Source organism: Idiotropiscis lumnitzeri, chromosome 4 (assembly GCF_059441095.1).
Source record: "Idiotropiscis lumnitzeri isolate Australia: NSW breed Sydney's pygmy pipehorse chromosome 4, RoL_Ilum_1.0, whole genome shotgun sequence".
NCBI lineage: Eukaryota > Metazoa > Chordata > Actinopteri > Syngnathiformes > Syngnathidae > Idiotropiscis > Idiotropiscis lumnitzeri.
Genome location: NC_142394.1, coordinates 30,142,072 through 30,161,818, shown reverse-complemented (window position 1 = coordinate 30,161,818; position 19,747 = coordinate 30,142,072). Strand labels below are relative to the sequence as shown.

General features: G+C 46.0%; 3 protein-coding genes across 9 annotated transcripts; 1 reads left to right on the top strand and 2 right to left on the bottom strand.

Annotated features, from left to right (window-relative positions):
• Positions 1-83: 83 nt before the first annotated feature.
• hspa12b (heat shock protein family A (Hsp70) member 12B) lies at positions 84-15,942 on the bottom strand. Of its 5 annotated transcripts, none has more exons than XM_088294281.1 (16): positions 13,676-15,942; positions 9,996-13,602; positions 9,183-9,285; positions 8,511-8,574; positions 8,060-8,142; positions 7,816-7,940; positions 7,551-7,737; positions 6,474-6,578; positions 6,301-6,417; positions 5,364-5,541; positions 4,359-4,445; positions 2,913-3,017; positions 2,485-2,743; positions 2,269-2,372; positions 1,027-1,217; positions 84-875 (listed from the first exon to the last, which is right to left on the bottom strand). In XM_088294281.1, the coding sequence occupies exons 4-16, from the start codon at positions 8,554-8,556 to the stop codon at positions 408-410; spliced, it is 2,055 nt and encodes a 684-aa protein (XP_088150407.1). In that variant the 5' UTR covers positions 8,557-8,574; positions 9,183-9,285; positions 9,996-13,602; positions 13,676-15,942; the 3' UTR covers positions 84-407. The 5 variants fall into 5 exon arrangements, with proteins under 5 accessions (XP_088150407.1, XP_088150406.1, XP_088150408.1 ...); XM_088294280.1 differs by having other exon boundaries at positions 9,183-10,133; positions 13,558-13,602; XM_088294282.1 differs by having other exon boundaries at positions 13,558-13,602.
• Positions 11,323-16,036, top strand: paip2b (poly(A) binding protein interacting protein 2B). Of its 2 annotated transcripts, none has more exons than XM_088294292.1 (4): positions 11,323-11,513; positions 13,704-13,870; positions 14,332-14,514; positions 14,594-16,036. In XM_088294292.1, the coding sequence occupies exons 2-4, from the start codon at positions 13,715-13,717 to the stop codon at positions 14,648-14,650; spliced, it is 396 nt and encodes a 131-aa protein (XP_088150418.1). In that variant the 5' UTR covers positions 11,323-11,513; positions 13,704-13,714; the 3' UTR covers positions 14,651-16,036. The 2 variants fall into 2 exon arrangements, with proteins under 2 accessions (XP_088150418.1, XP_088150417.1); XM_088294291.1 differs by lacking the exon at positions 11,323-11,513 and adding an exon at positions 12,475-12,642.
• A 44-nt stretch (positions 16,037-16,080) lies between these two features.
• nagk (N-acetylglucosamine kinase) lies at positions 16,081-19,167 on the bottom strand. 2 transcript variants are annotated; one of them, XM_088294290.1, is made up of 10 exons: positions 19,037-19,167; positions 18,719-18,803; positions 18,547-18,645; positions 18,331-18,472; positions 18,060-18,170; positions 17,165-17,277; positions 16,994-17,081; positions 16,784-16,881; positions 16,640-16,718; positions 16,081-16,569 (listed from the first exon to the last, which is right to left on the bottom strand). In XM_088294290.1, exons 1-10 carry the CDS (start codon positions 19,063-19,065, stop codon positions 16,325-16,327), a joined length of 1,089 nt encoding a protein of 362 aa, XP_088150416.1. In that variant the 5' UTR covers positions 19,066-19,167; the 3' UTR covers positions 16,081-16,324. The 2 variants fall into 2 exon arrangements, with proteins under 2 accessions (XP_088150416.1, XP_088150415.1); XM_088294289.1 differs by having other exon boundaries at positions 18,916-19,052.
• Between the last annotated feature and the right edge of the window lie 580 nt (positions 19,168-19,747).

Here is a 19,747-nt window from a genome sequence, read left to right as displayed (position 1 = left end):
CTTTCAACATTGGGACACGATCCAAAATGTGGTGCTGTTATGGCAAATAACTTGAAAACACTTAATTAAACCCGGAAAGTAAATCCATTTCCTCATGAATGGCTGACACTTTATTGAACTAAGACGTGGTTCTGCTACATTGGAGGGCAGGTGCTCGCATTTGGAGCTTCTTCCAGATTTTAGATCATTGATGGACGACAGCCATGTTGGACTGCGCTAGGTCGTGCGGCGGATTCAAATGAGGTAAAAGGATATTTTCAGTCCAGGTAAGAAAATAAGATCAAATTCAGGAAGATTGAATTTCCCCCAATTGAGTTTTTTTTCACACCAAATGTTTAAATTCAGTTCTTGGGACACCGTTGCACAACAAATGCTCATTATTGGATTCTATTTGGATTTCTTGCTCCTCAGTTTGACAGAAAATCAATGGAAGCCTTGACGGCACGTTTGGACATGACGTCCACGGCCGTCACTTTAATTTCGGTATCCCCAAACTGCATGGTGGCCCTGATCTCCCTCCTCCCCGGGCCTCCCGCTCCAGCTCCCGTCGCGGGCGGTAGTAGCGGCTCCGGCAGTTCCAACGTGACCATTCCGCACTTCCTGACGCCCGGGTCGGAAATGTACGTGACGTCGTCGGTGGCGCTGCAGTAGATGTTGATGACGATCTTCCTTTGGCACGGGCGTGCGGGCGTGTAGCTCCGGCGCACCACCTCGCCCAGAGCCACCGATTGGTCCACGGACACAAAGCGGTCCAGGATGTCGGTGCACCACTGCCGGTCGTCCTTGATGAGAAGCTTGTCCCGGGGGTGGCGCCCCTCCACGAAGCGGTTCAAGACGCCCACGCCGTATGTCAGCGGGCATCGACGCACTCGCACCTGTGAGGGACCAGACTTGAAATGAGATGATAAAATTGAAGAAAGTTGGACCGCACTTTCAATAATCCACGAGTTGGTCGGACGTTGTAATGTTTAGCGATCGAATGTTTGATTGTGTTTTGTTTTTCTGTGTCGGTGTTGGTGTGCTCACCACAGTGGGGTCCAGTCCAAACAGCACCGCCCCCTTCAGGATGGTCAAACCGACGTTGTGCGGGATGATGATGCGACAAGTGCGTCCGAGTGCTTTGTGGACGGCTTTCTGCAGCATGGGCGACTCGGCAAATCCGCCCACCAGGAAGAGGAAACGCGCGCCGCGCACCTCTGGCTTCGACATCAGCTCCTCTAGAACAGTGCAACAAAAAGTACAGAACAGCTTTTGAATGTGGGATTCAATCATTTAGTGAACATTTTTGGAATGTATTTTAAGTACTATATATTGTTGAAATCATATCATGCAATAAGTACAATTGCGAAGAATGTCAAATTGATGTGCTGTTTCTGGTGTGTGCGCTTTGGCCACCGGGGGGCAGTCCACATAACCATCCTTTCCATTTTCTTTTCCGCTTCTCCTCACCAGAGTGTGGGAGTGCTGGAGCCTATTCTAGCTGCTTTCCGGCACCCTGAACTGGTTGCCAGACAATCGCAGGGCACGCAAAGACGACCGACCACACACACTCACCTATGGTTAATTAAGAGTGTCCAATCAACCAGCATGCATGTTTTTGGAATGTGGGAGGAAACCGCAGCACCCGGAGAAAACTCACACAGGCACAGGGAGAACATGCAAACTCCACACAGGAAGGCCCGAGCCGGACTCAAACCTTTGCACTTCTGCACTGTGAGGCGGACTCGCTAATCAGTCGTTCACCGTGTCACCCCCGCGGTAAATACAAACATACAGATATTTATACTGTACATGGGGACGCGTTTAGTTTCTCAGTAAGCACTGGCCCCTAAAAATATAAAAAGTTGAGATCTGAAATTATTTGATTGATTTCTGAGTAAATCTGGGCAAAATTTGAAGCCAAAAATGACATTGGTTCCTTTTATATTTTCGACAATTAATTGGTAAATAATTAATGTGATTTGACAGTTGACATAATTACTAAAATGAGTATGCGTTGACGTCACCTGTTTTTGCATTACAAAAATCTGTTGTTTACTGCCATGGTGTCATTTTCTGAATTCTGACTTGATTTTCGCGTGAAACATGATTTGCATAATATAGAAGGCTATTGTATTAAAAAAGAAAGAATTTTGGATGGACCTCTCAAAAACGACAGCAGGAAAAAAAAAGTCGTTATCGGGTTTCTGCAAAATCAAAATACTTTAAAACCATTGGAACTTTCTTGGCACCAAAATGTGCGATTATTATTCATGTTCATTTTCTCACCAATGTGTCGGACAATATTGGCGATGGTGGGCTGGAAGAGTTCGTTCATGGCTTCCTGGCTAAGCCGCAGCATGCCCTGCGACGACCACTTGACGATGTTCATACTAGAACACACAAGAGTTGCAGTCAAGCGAGAACAAACTAAGCTAATAAATTCGCCCCTCTACTAATCTCCCCCTCGACTTTGGGAAGGTGATTCCGAAGTCGAGCACTCACTTGCTTCTCCTCAGAGCGGCCTCCACGCTCTGCCCCCTGTGTCTTTTGTAGAAGTCGATGAAGGAGAAGGGCAGCGAGATGTTGAGGGCGTTGGCCCTTCCGGGCGCCGCCGTCCGCTTCCTGGCCTCGAACGCGATGGTGAGGTCCACCCAGGCGGCCGGCCGCTTGGCTTTGAAGCTCCGGATGAAGTCGTCTCCGAAGATCTGGCTGAGCATGGACTCGAAGGCCAGGTCCACGCCAACGGCGCCGTGCGGACCGCCTGAGAAGAAGACAATCTGGCTATTATTTGTGCTTTCCATCATTGGTTCTATTTTGGTGTGGGCTTCTCATCAACAAAATATGGAGTCACTTTTCCCATTGCCAGTTGGAAAGTGGAAAGAACAAATCGAGATTGTGGAGTGACCCGTGGAAGTTTTTGCAATTTGCACCTGAGGCCTTGTACAGTTCTTTAAGCGTCCCCTGCGGCTGCTCGATTTGGTGGACCGTCAGATCCAGCGTTCCTCCTCCGCAGTCTGCGACAACGTACTTGTCACCTGCGGGACACGTTCGCAATCAGTTCGAATGCTACTTGAAATAAACAAACGAGGGATGAGAAAGCACCGATACCAATTATCGGAACCGAAAGATGCCCTCCGGTGGCCATTTTTACGATCAGGAACTAAACGGCAATCATGGTTGACGGAACGTTTTTCTAAGTAACCTTTCCAGAAGTATATGGATGGTTTAAGTTGATATTATTATTTGTGTGCTACGATCAACATTATGCGTTTATTTGCCAGCTCAATTTGGGTGCTACGATGACTTTCTGTATTTTGCAATTACATGGATCTACTTATTTTACAAATTTGCTATCCTTGTTTTCATGGACTGAGAAAAATCGAACATTATTATTATTCCGTGCATCCATAAAGTTTATTTTCTCCAGCTGGATGCAGTACAGGCAACATTCCGCTTTTTTTTTTTTTGCGTCTTTTCCGTATTCACCGTCTGGATGGTTGCATTTAATACATTTTTTTTTAGCTTTAATACATAATCCATCCTCCTCACAAGGGTTGCCTATCCCAGCAGTCTTTGTGCAGTAGGCGGTGTTCACCCTGGACTGGTTGCCAGCTTTAATACATTTCATAGTTATCATATTCTGAATCGGCAAAAAAAAAAAAAAGTCATATTCATCCGTATTTGCAATTGTGATAACATTTTCCGCTGTATCGCCCAATCCTATTTTCACACGCTTAACAGTTGAAACGATGATTTTGCTGCTTTTTGTCAGAAATAAACAAAAACACTTTCTTCAAATGGATCCGTCATTGCTTTATAAAAAGAAATATTATGCGTCAAAAGTAAAAGTGGTATCGGTTGCTTGGTATCGGCATCGATGAGTATCCAAGAGTTCAGAGTTTATATACTCGTGCTGGTATTGATCTGATAAAAAAAGTAACCTCCCAAAAAAAAAGAAAAAAAAAAACACTTTGGTTTTTTTTGCCTTTTTTGACCAGCATAAACAACCGTCAGGAATCTTAGATTACTGCGGTCTCTCCGTACCAGTGTTTATGATCTGTCTCACGATAAGACTGCTTTTGCTTCAGGTATGCTGAGTGCAGCAGAAAAAAAATAAGTGTGTGTGTGTGTGTGGACAGGAAGGGGGGCTGTGAGGGTCAACGGGGAGGGTGTGTGTGGTTCTGCTCAAGACATTTCATCGCAGCGTCGTGACTCACTTACTTTCCTATTTGACATCCCTTTCATTTGAACTGCTGCCATTTTGCTCCTCTGAGAGCGCCGATCATGTGGAAATGCCGTCTCACGACCAGCCAGCGGCAGGGCCAAAGTTCAAAATGTTCAATAAAACCCAAAGAAGGTGATGATGTAAATGGTACCGGTCTGCAGCTCGGACCACAGCTCGCCAGTTCCGCTCTCCACTATGAAGGTCCTGCTGTGTCGGGATCGCCTCAACTGCTCCCTGGCTGCGACACACCAAGACAACGAGGCACCACTCGGGCTGGCATTCATTCATTTAACAAGATGGCGATTTGCACATTTTTCACTCTCCATTCGGTCCACACACGCACGCGCACACACACACCATGCTGAGCAGATCCGTGCACAAGCAATGAGATGTCGAGATGATTAACAGTCGAGGACGATGTGGAATTACAACAATAAACATCCACTCTGTCTTCTGAGGGGAAACTGAATAAGGGAGAGGGTGTGTGTGTGTGTGTGTGTGTGTGTGTGTGTGTCCAGTCAGGTTTCACAGTGCGGCGTGTTTGTTTAAGTTCCCGCAGAACCCCCTCAGGTTTGCAGAGTTGGAGTAATAAAGACCAACATGCGATACGACTTTTGTCCTTTCACGTCACGTGTGTGGCCTCCATGTGTGAGCGTGTGCGTGATGCAAAACAAAGAAAAGGACAATGACATACAGCCCCCAAAAGTGTGGATGACAATCCAAATCTGGAAACAATTGACATCAAAACATTTGTGCACACGCGTGCGTACAAATGACGACTGGTGGAAGAATCGCTCGAGAGCGCAAACCTGTGACGAGGAGGCCGAGTGTGTGAGTGCGGCATATTATTAAAATCGACGACAACATCATAGAGGCAAGTGAAGGAAAAGAAATGAGAGTCAAAATGACATGGCGGGAAGGGGGTGAGATCATCGTTTGGCTGCATCTTGTTCCAATTACAATATCGTTGCGCGTGCGTGTGTGTGAGCTTGAATGGCGTCGCAGTGACTTGTAAGCGGAGCCGTGCAGTGAAGGGGGGCCGCAGTTTGGGTGAAATATTCTTATGCTGAATAACGCGTTCGGTTCCTATTTTCACATCTGCTTTGTCTTGCTCAAAACGAGAGCGACTCGAGCGCACGCGCACTCGTCGCTCTACCTTGTCTGAAGCTGGAATCGAAAGGTCGCGAGCCGTTCACGTCCACGCCGTTCGCCATGGGCTGCAGGCTCAGGTCGATCACCTGGTGGAGGCGGAGCTTGCGGCAGTAAATGGAGGCGGCCTCCGGTTCGAGAGCGATGAGGAGCTGCTCGGGACTGTCCCGGGACACCAGACCTGCCTGGAAGGACGAAGAATGACTTGAAAGTGCCTTTGGCGTCCTCATCACAATCCCGCCTACTGCCCGAAGAAGCGGTCCAGATAATGGATGGAAGGATGCAGCTGGTGGCACACCTGAAACCAACTGGTCACTCCCCCTCCCGCACTGATTGGCTGGCTAAGCTGGAGACGAGGGCCACCAATCAGGAAGGACCCACTGAGAAACAAATTTGCTCTAAAAAGGGGTGTGCAGGATTGACCAATATGCATTTTTAACATCTACTTCATAAAAACTTTTGGGGGGCGAGATCTCAAATGCACCGGATGATGACGAGAATCAGAGCAAATTGTAAGATCGCGTTGGAATGAAACGGAGGTCAACAAGAAGGAGGGCATGCTGAGTGAACTACACGCACGCACAGACAGAGAGCTGTGCAACATAAACATGTGTGAGCGTTCAAAAATAGGGTGAAAGGTGGTGCGGGGGAACTGAGGAGGAGCAGATGCAATTGGAGTGGCCTGTCCTGTACATACAGTAGGTGTGTTTGTGTATGTGGCTGAACGCAGGGCGGTGACTGCTCACAACTTCCCGTGTTTGTGTGCCGGTCTCGCTCATTGTTCTGCTGATGACATCATCACCACCAGGAAGTACGCGAGCGCACGCCCCAAAAAAAAAAGGCTCAGAACGTGCATCCACGTGCGTGCCGAGTAAACGCAGGTGTAGGCGGCGCTAGTAAGGTCCACTCCAAAAAGGCGGGGCGGTACCGTTCGCGCCACTAACCAGGTAGGCGGCCTCCCTCATGAACTGTTTGGCCGGTTGTCGCCACACGGCAGGGACGGTGATCACCCATCTGATCTCGTCCCCCTCCAGCGTGGAGGACGTCTGCTCCTTCACCTCCTAAAACAAAGACGGGGTCAGCTTCCTTTGCCTGCGCATATGAGCGCGTGCGGTACCTTGAGGGCGTGCTCCCTGAAGAAGCGCAGGGCGTGAGCGAAAACCTCCATGGCTGGCACTCGCCGGCCGTTGACCGCCTCCAGCTCCGTCTCCATCGTGAGATCCTGCGACAAGCACACACTTGAAATATGTGCGTGCGTGACTTGGAGTTAACAGAACAGGTGTGATACATACCTGACAGGAAAACTTGATTTGTACTTTCAGTGCATTTCAGAGAGCTTCTCCGCCATTTTGAAGCTTCATTTTGTACACTTTTTTTTTTTTTTAAATCAAATTTGGCACAATTGTTAAAAACACTTCTGACTTCACAGCAGAGCTCCGGACGTGAGCGACACGAAATTCTTGTCATTTGACTGGCAAAATATTTGTATTGACCGACCGATTCCAACTATGTTTTCATACCTGAAAATTATCGCCGTCTTTTGAAAGAAATTTGAAAGAATCAGATGATCAAAATCGCCATCTGATTGGTTAACCTGACTGCCAACAGTGAGGTTCTAAAATTTGGTTTTACTCACTACGGAAAACTGGCGTGAGCCATGTCGTCTTCAAAAAACAAAAAAAAACACGAGGCAACCTGCAGATGACTACAATTGGGGACATATTTCCGGTTCCGGCGCCGCGCGAGTGGCTGCCTGTTTACAGCAGCGTGGCTCACTATTGAGCCTTTTTCGTGTGTTTTCTATATCTTTGCTGCTGTAACACTTCAAATTTCCCCATTGTGGGACTAATAAAGGACATCTTTATCTTTATCTTTATCTTTATATACGATACCAGGTTGAACTTTGTTCCAAACAGGCGGAGGCACCGCAAAAAAAGATCATTGAGTGTTGAGCATCATGAAATTTCTCTAATTTTGTGGTTGCAAAACTTTTATTTTTGTCTTAAACTTTCCTCTTGATCTCATCTGGACTTAGACTTGAACTCGGACCTTCTGGACTCTGACTTGACTTAAAGTTGGACTTGACTACAGTCCTGCCTTACCAGAACTTGAAGTGAAAGACCCGAATTGGTACTTTTATCTGTCGCGTACTTTTGCCACTTCCGCACCGACAGTTTGTCTAAAGTGCGCTTACACAAGTGCTGTGGATCTTCATCTTGAACTTATCAAAGTAGAGCCAGTGCCGGGCCTCGTCCGGATCCAGGTCGTGGTAAAAGTCCCGTGCCGCGAACCCGAAACTGTGGAAGCGCAGGTCGGGGGTCAGCAGCAGACACGTGGGGCTCTTCTGATTGGCCACGCCAGGGTCGCCGCCCTCCCAGCGCCTGCACGCAACAAATTGTAAAAAAAAAAAAAAAAAGTCATTTAGGATAGAATGGATTCATGGCGAGGAGGCGGCTTACTTCATCATGTGTATGGCTTCTGAGTCCTCAGTGAAGCTGAAAGCGTAACCGCTCGAGGTGGTGCCAAAGTCTATTGCCACGACAACAGAGAATGGACAAGCCATGCGTGGTCTGGCCTCCACCCTCTAAGGACCAAAAGCAGAAATTCACAAATGACGAATGCGATGTAAGCAATGCGATCAAAGTTTACAATTTTGCAGCAATCAAAAACACGTCAAGCGTTATTTATTGCGTGTGTCCTTACCGGTGAGGGTGACGGCGTGAGCGGTGCGATGCTGCACTCATTTCTCCAACTGGCTGATGACGAGGGAACTGATAAACTGTCACCTATGAAGACGAGAACAGATGAGGAGATTCTGTGTCGGAGTCGGATGCCCGGAAAAAGCTGCACTTTGGGAAAGTCCACTGAAACGGTGAGTGGAAAGTCTTATCGCCGGGGAAAAAAAGAAGGCTGACGCGCATTGCTAAATGTATTGCACCACTTCTTCTCCCTTCTCATTAGCACTTTAGCGTGTCAACACACTTGGCTTGAGATGCGGGACGAAATGAGAAGAAATGACTGGAATGTCTTGGGAATGCCAAGCGAATAATCAAAGAGGGGCGAAGCACACGCAGAGGTCAGCGTGTGTTCACATCCTCAAAGATAAAGCGTGTCGCCGTTGCCATAACAACATGGCCATAGAAATGTATCTCACCTGACAGTGGAAGGCTGCCGGCGTCCGGCTGCTCCGCGTCAGCCATCTTTGCAGGTGCCACCACCTGGGACGAAGACAAGACAAAGTCATGTCATATTACTTTGGACTATGATATAAGACAATTTTATTTCTCGAGCGCATTTCACAACAAAGCGCTTTTCATATGCCGTCATCTAAATTAGCAGGTAATGAGAACGCAAATTAAAACACATTTACAATAGATACCAGAAGAACAGCAGAACAGTGACAGCCTCATGTTGAGTCGAAAGCGAAAGAATAAAAATGTGTCTTCAAACGGGTTTTAAAAATGGACAGCGACACATCGATTTGACTGAAACCGAGGGTCAACAAGTATACCGAAGACAGCAAGAGCCCCAAAACGGAACCTTGTGGCATACCGTCCGTGGTATGGCGCAAAAGGTTCGATTCCCGCCTTGCACAAGGGCACTTTCAGCTGTAATTAACCGCTCGCGAGAAAATGTCTTCAAGTATGCAAGATTACATGACATGTGAACGATGCAACACTTTCACTGCACCATTGTTTACAAACAAAACTCTGACGAAGTGAAAATCTGCAATCACTCACAGTGCACCGACTTGTCTTTCAAAAACATGCATTCGGTGAAAGATGACTGCAACAAAATGAACGCAAATGTCATTTTCAAAACTCACCCTCTTGAGTGGGGGGGCGGGGGGGGCTGCAACCACAAGTTTTCGCGCCCCTCACGAGTGAGGGTGCCTTTCTTCGAATCCAAAACTGTCGAAGAGTTTCTTCCTGTAACAAAAGGGCCACTTTTTTTTCCCCTGAAGGGGGGTGGAGACGTTCACTGAGTGCAGCCTCAAACTCGCTTCTCTCCGCTCTGTACTGGAGTGGTGAAGCACGCTCGAGCAACAGGAATGGGAGGACTGTGACAGCGCAGGGGAGGGGATTTACCTACATTTGTGTGTGTGTGTGTGTGTGAGAGAGGGACGGAGACTGAGGGTGCTTTCTTGTTGAGCGCAGGGGCGGATGTATCGCATATCACATCATATCGTTTCGCCTTCTTTGCATTATCGGCCCTTCCTCCGTTTAATTTCTTCTTCCTGTCATCGTTTTTGCTTCTCATTCCATTGATGCTTCAATGAGGATGAACGCGCTGTTGTTTTCATTCTCATTTCTCGACTCCAATTGTGTTTGCAAAATACATTAGCTGGCCAGAACACGCACGCACACACACAACAGAGTAATTCAATTTCAAAATCTGGAAGCCATTACCTGGCATGTATCCCCTCACTGCCCCAAATCCAAGAGGCCCCGATACGGACCCCTGCCATCACGTTGCTTTTCTTTCGAGTTTATGTCGCCTGTTCTCTACTATGCCTTTGTGAATGTCTTTTAATCGTGTGTTTGACGTGTTTTAGCAGATGAAACACGAGCTGCCGGCCAGCTTCGAGACACAAAAACATAAAACAGATGCCAAACAGCTCTGGATATCTGTGTTGCACCTTGGAGATCGGCCGGGAAGCCAAACATAGGAAGTGATGGAGTCAGGTGACAGGAAGGGACCCATGTCCAGCAATCCTCTCATGAATTCCACATTATCTTTGGGACCCTGGAAGTCCTGAGCAAACCGAGGCACACCCCTAATACACACACATGCACACCCATTCAGATACAGTGAAGCCACTAACACGTTACTAACGTTACTATTCTCAATGAAATAATTTGACGAATGTTACTTTGCAAGGTCATAAATCATTTCTGTATAACAATGAAAAAATGATGACAAGAAGATCACAGAAACTAACCGTCACTCAACCTTTACCAGTGAGTGTTTTTTTTTGACAACATTTAAATAGGAATCACACATTTTTCAATCATGGTTTTCCCTCATGCGTGTATGTGGAACAAAATGAAAAATTAACAAACAAAATAAAGGAGGAGCCCTCATTCCGAGATAAAGACAGACAACACACAACTATATGTTATAGAACACATAAGAATGGGGCTCTACAGTGGGAGTGGGAGCCAACCGCATGGAAAATAACAACGGAGGAAGGAGAGAGATTTGCGTTTTCAAGTTGGAAATGCAGTCACTAATTTGTGCCAGCAGGATAAAATAATAAGGTATGATGAACACTCTGTGCTGTTGATGAAGTGAAAAGGGAATTACAAGTGGCAAAATTACCCAATTTTCACACTCTATGTTGTGGGGCAGTTCAAGTCAGAAATAAAACAGGTCATGTTACCAAAATACGGTTTGTTCATCAACAATCAAGCAGTAACTCTGACGCCCGTGCTAGCATCAGGTGGGTCACGGGAGATGTGAAAGTGATGTGAAAGTACGTGACAGGCCCACTCATTAAACAATCTCACTCTGAATCACGGTCGCCCCCTACTGTATAGTTTAGGCACTGCATCTACATAGAAGATGAAATGCAGATGTTTCCTGAGCTGAGCACCACTGGGATTCAAACCCATGACCGTGTGACTGCAAAGCAACCGCGCAAACCACGACTTCACTTGTCAAAATGAACTTGCAACTATTTTCTATTTTTAGCAGATGGGAAAATAAACCATAACAACGTTAACTACATAAATTAAAATGAAATTAATGAGTGGCGTTAAGTGGGGCAATAGCTGCTATGTAAACATTCACTTTGTCAAATATTAACAAGCCACATTGATTAAAAATAGCACAGCAAGAACATAGTGTAATTTTGTTTACTTATGTGAATGGGCAGGGGCGGGGCAAGTGGGGTTAATGACCAATAGTATTGCGTCAATGAGCTGATTGACGTCCCTTTGACCAATAGGCGGAACATTCAGCAGGACAAACGAGACACGGCACAAGGCAGAAGGCTGCGGTGACTGTATCTTGCTTAAAGGCCAACAAACTGTCATAGAAGACACGTGTTTAAAAAAAAAAAAAAACTTGGAAGTTAACACGGCGTGACATTCGGCCGCGAAGACGATCGTTTGTTCCAGCGGATTCGTGCCCTGTTTACGCCTCAAGTTGTTCGGTGAGTCCGTTGTGTCTGCTGTGAGAAGTTCGCCACAAGAAGACAATAGTAAAGAGCGAATCTGGCTCTTCGTGGTATAGAAGAACTACTTCCCTCCTCTGATTGCATAGAAAGACTTTTTAGGACAATTCCCAACAAGTCAACATGTGGCAGCTTCCCCTGCGCATAAATGTCCTGATATGGCTGGTCGTTTGTTACGTCTGCAGTACTGATCATTCACAAGTCAAAAGAAATGTTATTTACGGGCTATTTGGTGATGCTAGCGGTTTTACGAAGCCACGCAGGCATTTGTTTTTGGTGTAATGCCACGTTCCCGATACCTCGGAATTTTGGCTAGTATGGCGTCACAAACGAGCCGTAAAGTGAACAAACGGGCAATCCAATCCGTTTTAAGAAAACGATCACTCTTATCGACAATCGACATCACGGACATTATAAACCCGGTCTAAATAAAGACATCAATTATCGCACCATCACAGCCATGAAAGTCTTGTGACAACTCTAGGCATCACTGGAGCTTATTGGTGTTACGTCACTCACGCGTGAGCGCGGTTCGGCTCTAAGTTTGTAAATGTATGTTTATTGTTTATTTTAATTTAAACCGTTTTTTATATACGTGCAAAAAAACATAACCTGGACTTATTTTAAACGCGACGTTCTTGTTCCGTTCCCCCAGGGGAAAACACGAGAATTACGACTTTAAAATAGAACTTGAATGCAGCACAAAGACAGCGAAGACGGCATGTTGTTTGTTCGCATGCTTGCATTCAATGCCCTTTCTTGATTCCGTATTCATAAAAAATAACTCGATATTTTGCTTTGTGGCAGGACTTAACCCAGTTTGGGTAAACAAAACAGACTAAAAATGGCCACTAGTCAAAACGACCACAATGACAGTAATAAAAAAAGTGCGAATATCCATTTTCACGAAGCACGTCAACTCAATACAGATCACGTGACCACCCCAGTTTGCTCGCGCTAGCAAGGCGGCTAACAAGATTTAGCTAACTCGCGCACCATTGCTTCGCTGCACTGAAATCCCGACGGAAGCAACCCGCAACGCTCAGCGACAGAACCGACGTTTGTGTCACGTCACACTTAAAATCGCACTCGGAGAGCACGATGCCAGGTAACCCGAGGCCAGCAAAATGTCGAGGCGCAATGCTTTTTGCCTTTGTCCGCGAAAAGCGACTGCAATCCCGTAGCGCTACCTTGTTTTTGTTGACCTGTCTCGGTGATGCTGCCATGCTGTTAGCATCGCGCTAACACGTAGCGGATCTCTCGTCTTTTGTTTGCCGCGCACAGCGATCAACTTTGGCCTCGACTTGTTTGGAGGTGCAGTGACGTTGTGTTGATTGTGCCGTGTGTGTTTGAGCAGCCGCGCGCAATAGTTTGGAGCCAGCCTTTTGTTGTTGGTGGGATGGCGGCCGTCTTTCGGCCTGCTCGTTGACAGCGCCGCTCTGCGTCTATTTGCAGTTAGCCTCTTAGCACCCTCCGGCTAAGACGACGGTGCAATCCCTTTGCCAACTTTGCAGGTAGGCCCGTGCGAGCACCTGCTTTAGCCCGTTAGCTGTGTGCAGATGCTAACAGGCTCGAAGCCACGACGACGTCCGCGTTACATAACCTGTTATGAAGCCGTGGATGCTATACGCGGCGAAGACGTCGGTTATTTATCACTTGAACGCCTCACAAGACACCACTGTGGCCTTATTTTTAATTGTGTTCAGCATTTTATTTTGGTACGCAATGTGCATCATTGCGGCAAGCAGTCTGACTCCTACCAGTGGTTCTGGTACACCTCCGAATGTAGTCTTTCCAAACCTTTGTTGAGCCAGGGAATGTTTTACATTGAAAATGTCTCATATACTTAAAATAAACCTTCTGTAGCCTAGAAGAGGAGCATTAAAATGTTTTACCCGCCACCATATGTCGCTGCCATGGATAGATAAACAATTATAAAATCTTATGAGATCCAAAATTAAAAAAATATACATTTGTTTCACAATATGCAAAACAGTTTTTGTACAACAGCAGCTAGATGTACCTTGAAGTCGCACACCGTTCACATGTTTCTTCTTATCTGGCAACTCTGTAGGGTGGAGCATATTGTCATGTTAAAAAAAAAATGGCTATAATGATATTTCACGCTTCATTTTTACAACCTTGACTGTCATCCATCCTCCCATGCAGAGCCGGCTGAGATGAGCGGTCCGGAGGTGGCCAAGACACCGGGAGGAGGCGCGCCAGGGAAGGAGGGCAAAGAACCGGTGGCTAACGGGCATGCGGGCGACACCAACGATGCCAACCCCTTTGCGGAATACATGTGGATGGAGAATGAGGAGGAGTATAACAGACAGGTTTGTACGAAGTGTATTTGTATGGGGAAAAAAAAGTACCACTGACAGTTTCTGCAAATCTAATTTAATGCAACTTAAAACTAATTTAATGCCCACGTCGTCCTGCATATACACACATACATATGTGCGTATATCAAGGACTTCTGCCCATTTTTGGCAGTTGGCCGTTACAAGTAGTCCCCATAATCATTTTAATTATTTTTGTACGACCTTATTTAGTTGAATTTTTTTTACTGATGTCGCATTGCGATTAGTGATGCGGCTTTCCTGCAAAAGAGCTCGAAATAACAACAATGGTGTTAAATGGGCTATCTTCTTGAGTTGCTGAATAAAAATGTGCTTTGAGTCTAAAGAGCAAGTGACTGGGGTCACTCCAAGTGACAAGCCAGACATACACTTGCTTCTCGGCTCTCACTTGATTTTTAACGAGCTGCAAAACCACCGTGATGTCCTCCGTACAGGTGGAAGAGGAGCTGCTGGAGCAGGACTTCCTGGACCGCTGCTTTCAGGAGATGCTGGAGGAAGAGGACCAACACTGGTTCATCCCATCGCGTGATCTCAACAATCAGGGGGTGGAGCAACTGCAGCAGCAGCTCAACGGCCTGTCTGTCAGCGAACACCACAACAATCTGGAGGAAGTGGCGGTGAGCAGAAGAAGAAGCAGCAACGCGGACAACATCCGACAGTCTGCAATTGTTAATGTTCCTCCCTTCTTTTGTGCAGAGGAAGAGCATTTTGAACCCCGAAGCGAAGGAGTTTGTCCCTGGGAAGAAATACTAGGAGTCCCCCTCACCCCCATGGAGCCTTCACACACGTGCACACACACACACACACACACACACACACACACACACGTCTTCACATACTCTCAGAGACTCTGGCGGCCATGAGTGAGCACACTGATTCTTACACACACTTGAAGTACCACTGTGTGGTTAGGCCCAGTTGGGGGGTGGGGGGATAATTTCTTCATTTTTTTTTTTCTCTCCCCATTTCTTTTTATTTCCTGTTTGTTTCTTGTAAACCGAGTGACATTTTGGAGCGGAGTGTTAACATGTCCAGCCCAATCGCGGGCGCCAGTGCATCGCTGCACTTCTGAATACACGTCAAGGCTTCACAGAGCACGCAGACGCCCACCGACGTCCCCCGGGAAATGAGGCAGCTACCACGGAGCGATGCCAGACTCGACAACTTGAACCCCCCCCACCCCAAAGTGTAACAAACTTGAAAATTGACCTCATGTACATTTTGTGTTTCATCAAATTGGGGGATCAAAGCTGAAAACGAGGTTGAAGGTTTCCATATCAGTGAGGTGACTTGTACTTGTACTTTTGGGGGAACGCAGCGGGCGTCTCGCTCCTCTGTCCGGCTATCATAGACCGATCCGTTCACGCCTGTGATGTCACGAGACCCTTGTGATGTCACAGAGCCTGCAAATTAGCGGGATGCCGCACATGTACGCAATAACGCCGATCCAAAGCAAATACTCGTATTTGGGGTGGAACGCAGACCTTGCGTATTTGTTCAGCATTGCAACATACGTGTCCATACTCGCATCAGGTTATGAAATAGCCTCTCCTCCAGTTTGCGTTTTGTCCTTCTCATGCTGTTTCGAGGACGGGAGGTGTTTTGTGTCTACTGGGTACAGTAACCCGGGGTGTCCGCTCAGTCCTGTAACGTGGGGAGGAGATGTGTAGGGGCATATTGTCACTGTCATCATCCGCCTGGTTTAAACGCCGTTAAGTGGTGGACTGCATGGCCTCTTGTATGATCGCTTGTCATTTTGTATGAGGAAGTTCTACTCATGAACCCGATTCGTCACGAGTCATAGGAAAACGTTGCCTAGGTAAAAATGTCCAATCAGGTTCATTTCTCAGTTTTTTTCCCCTGTGTAATTAACATGACTGTTATTAAGGGGTAGAAACATTTCACTTTAAATGTCAAGTTGAGTTCATTTGGACGTCGGCTCAAAGCAGAACTTCCTCATGTGGCGTGACACCCCGGTGAAGCTAATAGGAATGTTTGCCAGGTGGGTTGTGCAACGTAAAAATCATTTTTGGGTGATTTTGTTTCAAGTTAGTTGACAGAAGCCGTAAAAGTAAAGAGGTCCAAAGACACAGAGTATTAATTTCAATAAAAATAATGAATAAAGTTATTAAAGGCAAATGCGTTTGGTGTTTTCTTCAACATGACAAGAACCAAGAATGGAGTCTGTTGCATTGGAATTTACTAATAAAAAATAAAGCTTCAAGTATACAGACGTCAAAAACAGTAAAGCGATGGATTAGCTTTTGTGTTTAGCATCATGCATGCGCACAACACAGCTGAGTGGCCTGCAGATGAGCACCGTTGCACAATCATTGGCCACATTTAGAGGAATCATGAGTGGAATTTTCTTAAACGAGTCGCCCGTCTGGATTCTTTGAGCTCGCAATATCGTATCAACTTAATAGATCAAAACGTGTTCTTACTGTCAACGTGGACGACATCGCGTGCTCGCTGCTTTCTATCGCAGGAGTGCCGGTAGAAGACGCTGACATTGGCTGCGTAGTCCATCTTTAAAAGTGCGCCCAAACTCCGAGCGCCGAGACTTGCGCCTCCCAGCGCTGACGACTGTTTCAACAACAGGAGGCTGTAGCCGTGGAAACGGGCCCGGAACTCATCAGATGACGCCACCTCATCCAGGACCTCAATGAAGCCTGGAAAAGGCACGAAGCTACTCTTGATGAGGAGGCCAAAGGGCAACGTTGAAAGATGTTGGATACTAACTCTGTTTCAGAAGTTCCCAGCTCTTCCACACGGAGCCCACGCACAGGATGGGCAGGCCCAGGTCACCGTTGAGTAAAGGCTGAGAGAGGGAGGCGCTAATGAAGGAAATCGTTGATGATGCAACGCAACGTGTGTGTTCGTCACCTCCTGTGCTGCAGGTAGGACGGCTCGCACGTGATTGGCAAGGACCCGACCCGCTTGAGAGAACACATACTGACACAGAGCATCCCCAGCCACTGCACCTTTGGAAAACAACCAAATATTTGTCATTTCATTAAATATATTTCCATTTTTGTGACTTAAATCAGATCTTACGATGGCCTCCTCACAATTTTCTCGTGACTCATTGCTTACCTTCAGCCAGCTTCTGACAGAAACCGGCAAAGTGTGACTTCTGGAAGTTTCTGTACAGGTGCGGCAGCATTCCCATTAGGTCAGACACCTACGAAGAATTCCTCATGATTAGTAACCCGCTTTTGTATTTTAGAAACCAACAACGTTTGGCTGATCTGGATCAGATCTCACCACAAAATACTCCTCCATGGCTTTTCTCACGTGGGTGACATCATGAGGAGGCGTGGCCAGATTGTCTCTGGCGTCAAACACGGTCTTGACAGCTAAATGAGCAATCCAGAACGCTGAGGATAACAGGTTCAGAGAATTAAGAGACCGATCACCTCCAATGCTTACTGCACAGTACATAAATAAAAAGAAGAGCTGCAGGATATTGGGAAAACATGCTATATGCGATGTGGGTGTTGAATATAGTGAGATCAATATTATTGCAATATTTAACATGCACCTAAAGAAATAACATCTTATTACATCATGAAAGAAATTTTTTTTTTTTAAATGCAGCAAAATAAGTGAGCTCAATGTATTCTTATTTAATTGTAATTACCCAAGATAATGTTAATGCATTTGACTGGTCAAATGCTGATAAAAGCATATCATTCTAAAAGAAAATGATTGCATGTCTTTGCAAAATGAATATTGTACCACAATATAAATATTTTTTCGATATATTGTGCAGCCCGGATAAAAAGTGTCTCAAAAGTCACCGTACGCTTCATTTTTTCTATTTAGTTTTCACTTATCATTCGAATAGATGTGGGGCCATCAGCATTTAATAGTTTAGGCTTTAGTTTTTTGTTTTTGTAAGCGAGCTTTGACCCATTGACAATGCTATCTTACGAAACATTTGCTGTCAGCTCAGCACCAGTTTGAAAAGCGTCGCCGTCATGAGACTGCTCAAACACATAGTGAACACTATCCATGGTAAGTTTCTTAAAGCAGGATCTGTTTTTGACAAACCACGCAAAAGGAAAGCCTAATGAAAAGACTCAATTCTAAAAGCAGACGTTCATGCAAATCCAGAAAAAAAGCCTCTCAGGAAACATTCAGAGGCTGAACTTCTTACCAGACCCTTCATCGCCCATCATGTGACCCCAGCCTCCACAGCCAATCTGGGACCCGTCTGGATTAACTAATTTGCAATTGGAGCCAGTCCCTGAGATCAAGACAACGCCACCTGGTGAGAAAAGTCAAACCTTCACACTCCAGTTGTAACCTTGAATGCAGCTGATCTAATCAAGCAGTAAAGCTGACAGCGATAAAGCCACACCCCAAAAAGCGTAACGTATCAAGCCTGTTTTGATAAATGCGTATAAAGTTTCGTTGTGTTTTCTTACCGCGATCACTCGCAGTGGCCATGGCACCGATCGCATCAGTCGTGATGAAATAATGTTGGCTAAGATTAGGAAAACGGCCTTTCATGACAGCAATCAGTTTGTCGATGGCATCCTTCTGCTCGCCGCCACTCAGAGACATGCCCTGCAAGCACAAACACACTTTTTTAAAATAAATAAATCACACTCTGTTTTGTGGAAAAAGATCATTTGACCGACCAGCAAGCGCAGTGGCATGTTTGGATCAAGTCCTGCCTCCACCTTGGCTCTCTGGACCATATCGTTGATTCTTTCGATACATTTGTCCATCCCCACCAACTGCACAAACACACGTTACGTTAATCAATCAATTGTAATGCATCCAAAACGAATAAGGATGTTTTGAGCTCACCCAGTGGTTGGTGGAGGGCCCCTCAGTCTCTGCGAGGATTCTTCCATCTTCTGTCACCAGCACCGACTTGGAATGGGTTCCTCCACTACAAATGGTCAGGAGTTACTCACTTTCGTTTCTTATCATTCGAAACCTAACTCAATACTGCAGATCGTGCCAAAGACGATGACAAAGCAGTGACAACAGAGGAAACTTACCCACGTCTTTAGTGATCAGGATATTAATCACAGAAACAAAACTACGCGCTTACTATTGACAAGAAGAACATTTTTCAAGTGCTAAAAGTGTAGTTGGACATGTTTTCGTTTTAAATCTCACCCTTCTACGCCGCCGAACACGGATGCCATGGTCCACTTCCTGTTTGTCTCCTCATGACTGCGACGATCTCGTGAGACCAAAGAACTGGTCTGTACCTTGCAATGCTCACAAACGACCAATAGGTGGCAGCATTGCGCAGACAAAATTAAATCAACGCGGCGCGTGACGTTAAACAATTAAATTGCACTGTAAAGGTCAAAGACACCCATCTTTTAGAGATCCTAACAAATAAAGCACACCACATTGTAAAATTATTTCAGATGTTTATGTGTCTAAATGAATTTGAGTGGGTTTTTTTTTTAAGTGATTTCTTTTAATTTATGTTTTCCCCGACTGGTTGGATGCCCCTACTTTCCATGTCGTGATAAATGATGAGGGTTCACACTGCTTGTTTTGGGTTGGAATCAGGCACAAACGCTGAAAGCCAACACGAGGCATCTGCAGCCCATTAAAAAGTGATTCTCGCTACCCCAGCCAGAGTCGGCGAACCCCCCCCCCCTGCAACTTTGCTTGAAATCATCACATGGGAAAGAAATGTCTCGAGTGAAAAAGCACCTTTATTTTTTAGTCGTATTGTTGTTTTTCAGCGTGAACACCTTAAGGTGAACAACAAGGCGTGTTAAGTGTGCCGTGACTGAGAGAAAAAGAGACGTTACGCAATGGTGAGGAGGTGGGCGAAGAGGCAAGGTAAGTTAAGCGAGAGAGCAAAAG